We start from the raw sequence: 8118 nt of genomic DNA on the forward strand, positions 1-8118 counted from the left end.
ATGCACTTTTTGGGTACTTTTACATCGGAATAGGACTCTATCTCGAAAAAAATTTTCATTTGGTTGTGCCCCATTTAGTCGAATTTCGTGTTATTTTCATAGTATAACTTCTCGCTGTTTCTGATTTTCAAAAAATGTTATATCTTTTTCTACGTTTGCATTGAAAATTAAGTTTCCTTAATGCATTAGAGTCGTGTGTTAGAAGCAAAAAGATTTGCCAGATTGGGGATTTCCGGCTTCTGCCTTCTGCCGCTTCTGGCCCCTGGCCCCATTTTGGGGCCAAGAAATTTTGGGGGAAAAATGGGGAATGGGGATTTTTTGTATTTTCAATTTTTTTTTTAGGTTCTAGGTATAAGGCATAATACGTACCTATGCTAAACTTTACCCATGAACAAAAAAGTTTTCGGTCACTTGGTCAGATTAAAAAAGAAAGGGGAAAAATGGGGAATGGGGATTTTTTGTATTTTCAATTTTTTTTTTAGGTCCTAGGTATAAGGCATAATACGTACCTATGCTAAACTTTACCCATGAACAAAAAAGTTTTCGGTCACTTGGTCAGATTAAAAAAGAAAGTAAAAAACCGATAATATTAAACAGTTTTTTTTTTCATTATAGTATGGCAACAGTGCATTCAATTTTGCAACAGCGCTGGTCCAGTGGCTTGCTTGCCATGCAGAAGGTCCCGGGTTCGAATCCCACGATCGACAAAAATTTGTACTCGTTTTTCGATTGCAAATATTTCAACGGAAGTAGACAAAAAGGAAAAAGAGGGTCTACAAGGCAAACACTTGCTTGTTCTCCCACGAGGTTTAGCACACATATAAATGTAGCAATACGTGCCTCTATCAGGGCCGTCTATCAAGGACTTAACTTAGCACCTAAAAGTCTTAGGCCAGCCACTATCAGGTTCGACTGTCAGGTCTACTTCATACCTGATGAGCACACACACCAAACATTCGCTTACCTTAGGTTCATTTTCAATTGCTGACCAAGTGACCACCTGTGGACAAAGTTAGTCAATCGCTAACAACTTTCGTACAAAGTTCAATTGAAAAAAAAAAACCTACCTTCGACCCTGGCAGAAGAAGACACCACAGAAATACTTCAGGGTAGAAAACATTGTTACCTAACTTATTGCTTCCTACCTTCGACCCTGGCAGAAGAAGACACCACAGAAATACTTCAGGGTAGAAAACATTGTTACCTAACTTATTGCTTATTGCTACCTACGCATTCTTACCTACCTTATTGCTACAGTTTAAGCTTCGTTAATATACCTATGTAGGAGGTATACCTACCTTAGCATCGCTACCTAGGGTACCTTAATGCTACACATTAAGCTTCGTTAATATACCTATGTAGGAGGTATACCTTAGCATCGCTACCTAGGGTACCTTAATGCTACACATTAAGCTTCGTTAATATACCTATGTAGGAGGTAGGTACACCTTAGCATCGCTACCTAGGGTACCTTATTGCTACAAATTAAGCTTCGTTAATATACCTATGTAGGAGGTATACCTTCCTTAGCATCGCTACCTAGGGTACCTTATTGCTACAAATTAAGCTTCGTTAATATACCTATGTAGGAGGTAGGTACACCTTAGCATCGCTACCTAGGGTACCTTAATGCTACACATTAAGCTTCGTTAATATACCTATGTAGGAGGTAGGTACACCTTAGCATCGCTACCTAGGGTACCTTAATGCTACACATTAAGCTTCGTTAATATACCTATGTAGGAGGTAGGTACACCTTTTTTTTTAAATAATAAGTTAAATGATATCTACCTATAGATAGACGCCTACTTCCTACTTAAGTAGTCATGTATAGGAATAAAATTCCATGTTATTCGGATATAAAGGCCCGTAGAGGTACCTACATCTAGAGCACATCAGTGCTCTTGATGCTCGATCATTTACCCCTTTGGATGGCCAGAGAAATTTTCCCAACCAAGTATTAACGCGAGCGAGTATCACCAGAAACGCGATGTTGGGCGACTCCAACTTTTTTAGTCCGTCCTTCCTTTATTATTACTAATAATAAAAGGTATAGTGGACGGACTATTGTATTCGCTTCGCTGTCTGTCTGTCTGTCAGTCTGTCTGTCCCCATAGAAGGACTTATCCAAACCTAGTCGACCTATATATCAAATTAAAGGTCTTTTTAACAAGTATTAACGCGAGCGAGTATCACCAGAAACGCGATGTAGGGTGACTCCAACTTTTTTAATAAAAGAGATTGACTCAGCCGCCCATAGACCTAGACTTTCCACCGATTATGCAAGATAATTAAAGTTCTTCTTTATCTGAATGTCTACTTCTAACTTTTATCGCATAACCCTTTCTATTCTGCTCTACAACTGTACAGACCTATGTTATCTATTCTAGGAGAGGAAGCACACGGAAAGCATCATAGAATCCATGGACCCCGACCTGAAGAACGGCTATCTCGAACTGCAAGCCAAGCACAAAGCTCTCCTACATCAGATGGATACAGCACAGGAACAGGTGGACACGCTAAGCTACCAGACAGCAGTGTTGAGAGAGAAAATGAGTGGCTCGAGTGTAAGTATGAAGGGGATGAAGTAGAGAAGTTCTTATTTGGTCATGTCAGTTGCATGTCAGGATGTGCTGCACAGAAAGGCGAGCGCCGCATTGTGTGTGATGCGGGTATGGCCAATTCTCATGCCTGAATCTGATCTTTTCTAAAGGTTTTTAACGCCAATTTTTGTTTGATAAAGATTTTCTCTGTATAACTACTGAATCTGTTAAGCAAAGAAAACTACTGTATAACTACTGAGTCTGTTAAGCAAAGAAAACTACTGTATAACTACTGAGTCTGTTAGTGACGGACAGGTAGGAAGATCAGTTTTGGTGAATAGAAAACTGTGTGTGATGCGGGTATGGCCAATTCTCATGCCTGAATCTGATCTTTTCTAAAGGTTTTTAACGCCAATTTTTGTTTGATAAAGATTTTCTCTGTATAACTACTGAGTCTGTTAAGCAAAGAAAACTACTGTATAACTACTGAGGTTTTTAGTGACGGTGTTTTATCCTCTATTAGGCGACAAGCTTTACGTCCCTCATATTAATCTCACCCAGACATGGTGGGGCTTGGAAAAGCCAGCTGCAAGCGATTGCCCAGATTGTCACTCGTTTGGATAGAAACGCGTGGAACGTTGCTTAACTTTGTTTACTGTTGCAATTTGTGTTCCTCAAGTTGGGATTGATTCAAATCACCTACATGTCGTTAGACTGGGTAAATTTTCTTTGCCTAACAGACTTTTGCTGCTGTAGCGAAATGAATTTTACGCTTTAAAATGTTGTTAGATTTTTGGTCTACCGTTTCTTTAGACAGCCCAACAGACTTTCTAAAAAGTAAAACCCCAATTTTAACACTCCCGCAGGTAAAACTAGAAGCTGTCCAACTCTACGAACAACTGGCAGAGTTAGAAGAACAATACAATGCCCTCCTTGAAGAAGAAGAAAGCAAACTCAATCCGGAACAAGAACGAGAGAAACTTCTGCTCCAAATTAAGAATGACAATTATGAAATCAGTAACGCTGAGGCTAACATGCAAACAGTTGAGAATCAGATCAAAGAGGCTGAGGCACAGCTGGAACAACTTAATCAAGTGAGTAGAAGCAGTTAAAAGCAGTAAAGATGAGCAAAGAGTGAGTCATAAAAAAGAACTACTCTTTTCACTACTCAGTCAATGAGTCAGATCCCAACTCCCTATACCTACCTGTAAGGTTAGTGAGTTGAAGAGTGAGTGACATATATGTTTTAGGATTTGACTCATTGATTGAGTAGTCCAAAAGAAGATCTTTACAATATCATCTCTCTCTTTCTCTCACACACCGCTTTCCCTCACAACACTGTACGTTCAGAAGAGTGGGTTGTAAAGAGGTAAGGGATGGGGGTAGGAGGACTACGAGGGAAAGTCTCAAAATGTCCCCGCTCTGAATTTAAAGTTCCCTGGTTTTCCACTAATGGAAAATGTCCCCAAGATATGCCATAATGAAGGACAACTTTTGAAGAAGAAAAAAAAAGTCCCAGAGTTTTTCCTTGTTGAAGTAATGAAACTTAGTTTGAAAAACATCGCGTCCTTGTTTTTTAGATCAAGAGTTACCCAGTGTTTCACTATTTCATAAAAGGTAAGTTCAGGTACCTCCCTCTAAACTTGCCATCGACGTAGGGCCCTATTTAGGGTCTTTCCCCTTAAGGTTCATTTTTCTCCTTATTGTAGACGAGACTCCAAATTATTTGGAGCATCCCCCCCCCCGCTCGATACACCACTGTTTGGACTCTCGGCCGATTAAAGAGGAAGTAAAGAAAAAAGAAGAATAGTCAGCCAGCCTAGTTAGCTTAGTTGGTAGTGCGTCTGCCTTGTAAGCGCTAGGCCGCGGATTCGATTCCCGCCCGGGGCGGATTTTATCCTGATGGGATAATGTTCGTTCTCAGAACGGCTGGCTTTCTCCTATCCTGTCTTCCTTCTCTCTTCGATTTCGGGACGATAAGACCATAGCAGTTACAGTTAATGTCAAATTCAAACGAAAACGTTTTCTGACGTTCCCTTCGAGGAGAATGAATTCTTTTCTAAGGAATCATCGAATATGACTGGGGTGTATAAAACCTGTTGGTTTGGATAAAGGTGTGAGGACTGTGAGGTAATGGGATTTGAAATGTGAAGAAATAGGTCGGTAAAAACACACATTTTGCGGAGTTGTGTCAAGCTGTCAAGTGCCAGACTGTGGATTGTTCAACCTGTAACACCACACAGAGAGAACAGAGGAACCTTATGCATTTTTGCCATATTTTGGAATATCTAGCTATGCATATTTTCCGTATTTCGGGGTGCGGCTGATCTGGGTTAGAACGCACGAAAGAAGAAAGCCAAACGAAAGGAGAGAAGAGGAAATACATAGATGATAGTACTACACTACACTTTGATCTTGGCCAAAAGGCCGCGAGAAGAGAAACGTGAACAGAGAAATCTATAGAGAATTACACATCCCAAATGATTCTTGGAATCTGGAATCTAAAGTTGTGTCCACACATACTCGACGCCGTTGATCGACGAGGTGAAGAGGTGAATCTACTTATGTTGTGGAGGCAATGTACGGTTATGTGTGGACACAGCGGACTTGAAATATTAAGTTAGGTACCTAGGTATCTAAAACTACGTCATATTTTGAAAATTGAGGACCCAAATGTCAAAATATGGAGCAAATGCTATAATGCAAATGCTATGTCAAAATATGGAGCAAGTGTATTACTGTATTACGTACCTATTACGGAACAGCAATGTCCCCAAACTTCGAATATGAAAAGCATCCCAAGATTTCTCGAACGCTTTTGCAGCGGTGCAAAATGTCCTGAGGGACTTGGGAAATCTATTCTTATTGAGTTATTCCCATATTGAGATTCAGACACAGAGTTATGTGCTTGACAAACTTTTCCAACTTGAATCTTTTACTTTGAAAAAGATTTTACTTTTCGAGCAAAAGAAATATGTATATTCAGATGAAATAATAATTTTATCAAGCCAAGATCGATTAATAAAGGTGTTAAATTGTTGAGCTTTCGATACCACTTTGTTCACTCTAAGAACGGCTGGCTTTCTCCTGCTAAGATCTTATTGTCCCGAAATCGAAGAGAGAAGGAAGACAGGATAGGAGAAAACCAGCCGTTCCGAGAACGAACCTTATCCGTTCAGGATAAAAACCGTCCTGGGCGGGAATCGAACCTGCGACCTAGCGCCTACAAGGTAGACGCGCTAACAACCAAGCTAACTAGGCTGGCTGAAAAATAAATACTTTTTGGTTTTCAGTCGCAGTTGGACCAGAAGATCTCCTACATCCAGTTGTCCAATCAGGAGAAGCGGCTGGCTCAAATCGAGCAGACCAACTACACCCTGGACGAATTTATCAAGAACAAACTGAGCGAGACCAATTTTGTTCCCGTTAAGGACAAGTGTGTGGAATTGGTTGAGGGATATAATCGTCTCCTTAAAGTGAGCTACCAGGATACTGTGCACGGTTGAAGGAGATAAGGAGAGAGAGAAAGAGAGAGAGAGAGAGAGAAAGGTGAGAAAATTTGAAATTTTGAATTATAAGATTATATTAGCATCAAAAAATAATTGTTTACATTACAGTAAATTACACCTCCTAAGCTTAAGGTAAACTTATAGGTAGGTCGGAAAAATACATAAAAAAAGTATCTTGAAAAAAAAAAAAAAAAATTCCTTGAGGAGAAAAAAAAATCATCCAACAGCCCCAAAAGTAAAATTTTATATTCGATACAACAGACCCATTCACAAGTAGAAAACTAGGAAACAAGTCCATGCCTGTTCTGCTAGCAAATTTGAGGTGTGTCGATTTCAAATTTCATAAAAGCTTTGTAGTAGGGGGTGGGGGGTAGGGGAAATTTGATTCGATTGGTCTCCAAATTTGATTTCTGATTTCTGTCAGTAGTCATTCAGTATTTCAGTTGCTAGTGCGTAGTTGTGTTGCGTTGGTACTAAGGTCAGTTTTGATTTTGAGTGCTTGTTTTTTGCCAGAAAAGCAGGGTTCGTTCAGTAGGCAATAAATTTAACGAGTTATTTTATTAAAAGAAGAAGAAGAAGAAGAAGAAGAAGAAGAAGAAGAAGAAGAAGAAGAAGAAGAAGAAACAAGGAGGAAGAAGAGGGGGAGGAGAAGGTAGAAGAAGACATTGAAGAAGAAGACGAGAAGGAAGGAGGAGAAGAAGAAGAAGAAGAAGAAACAAGGAGGAAGAAGAGGGGGAGGAGAAGGTAGAAGAAGACATTGAAGAAGAAGACGAGAAGGAAGATGTGGAAAAGAAGGCAGAAGAGGACGAAGATGCAGAAAAGGAGGAGTGACAGTACAGATTAGAAGAAGAAGAAGAAGAAGAAGAAGAAGAAGAAGAAGAAGAAGAAGAAGAAGAAGAAGAAGAAGAAAGAGGAGGAGGGAAGAGGGGGTTGGTCTACCTTTGTATATGTACTTATATATAGGTACCTATAGGAAATCATGCTGACATGTCTTCAGTAGACTGCAAAGAACAAAGAAACAGGAAAGAGAAGAGAAAAAACTAAACTTTTGTATCAATGGAAGTTAGAAGAGAAAGAAAAGTGTGAGAAGATCTGCAAGAAGAAGAAACAAGAAGAACAAGGGTAAAGAAGTCTGAGGAGTAGGGGTAAATGAAGAAGTTGGAAGGAATAGGTGAAAATGAAGAAGGGGAAGTAGTGGGAAGGGAGAAGATTTGAAGGAGGGGAAGAAGGAATAACAGCGAAGAAGAGACGAAATAAGAAAAAGATACCTATAAGAAGTAGAAACAAGTTAAAGAAGAGAGGCAGTGGTAGGGGTAATAGCAGACTTAGAAATGGGAAGAGGGAATAAGAAAAAGATACCTATAAGAAGGATGAAAAGAAAACTAAGAAGAAGACAAGGAACATGACAACATTTGGAAGAGAAGGGAGAAGAGGAAGAGGATGCAGAAAAGGAGGGGTGACAGTACAGGGGAGAAGGAAGAAGAAGAAGATGGAGGAGAAGAAGGAGGAGGAGGAGGAGAAGAAGAAGAAGAAGAAGAAACAAGGAGGAAGAAGAGGGGGAGGAGAAGGTAGAAGAAGACATTGAAGAAGAAGACGAGAAGGAAGATGTGGAAAAGAAGGCAGAAGAGGACGAAGATGCAGAAAAGGAGGAGTGACAGTACAGATTAGAAGAAGAAGAAGAAGAAGAAGAAGAAGAAGAAGAAGAAGAAGAAGAAGGTGTAATATAGGGGGAAACTTTTATTTTTGATGTGAGCAAATTTTTATTTTTCTCTATTTGAGCAAACATTTTCAAACACAATATTTGCTCTCATGTAATACCCCTGCAAACAATTATTTATATTTCTGGTGCAAATATTTGTCCACTGTCCCCACTGAGCAAACAGTGTAATCCTAGCTTTACGACTGCTTCACTCGTAGCAAGTGCTGCCACAGTCGTCTCCTGCGCGAACTAAGCAACGAACTTGAAAAGGAAAATTTTTCAAAAAGAGAAAAAAAAATGTGTCAAAGCTGAAATTTTACCACCCTACCAGCCATGAGCCCCGAACCTTACCCAATGTAACCGCGTA

General features: G+C 39.8%; 1 protein-coding gene across 1 annotated transcript; it reads left to right on the forward strand.

Annotated features, from left to right (window-relative positions):
- Nucleotides 1–2316: 2316 nt before the first annotated feature.
- LOC103521468 (intraflagellar transport protein 74 homolog) lies at nucleotides 2317–6049 on the forward strand. The gene is made up of 3 exons (XM_008486579.2): nucleotides 2317–2567; nucleotides 3410–3637; nucleotides 5837–6049. The coding sequence occupies exons 1-3, from the start codon at nucleotides 2424–2426 to the stop codon at nucleotides 6047–6049; spliced, it is 585 nt and encodes a 194-aa protein (XP_008484801.2). The 5' UTR covers nucleotides 2317–2423.
- The last annotated feature ends 2069 nt before the right edge of the window (nucleotides 6050–8118 follow it).

This window comes from Diaphorina citri, unplaced genomic scaffold, assembly GCF_000475195.1.
Source record: "Diaphorina citri unplaced genomic scaffold, Diaci psyllid genome assembly version 1.1 scaffold5297, whole genome shotgun sequence".
In the NCBI taxonomy this organism is placed as follows: domain Eukaryota; kingdom Metazoa; phylum Arthropoda; class Insecta; order Hemiptera; family Psyllidae; genus Diaphorina; species Diaphorina citri.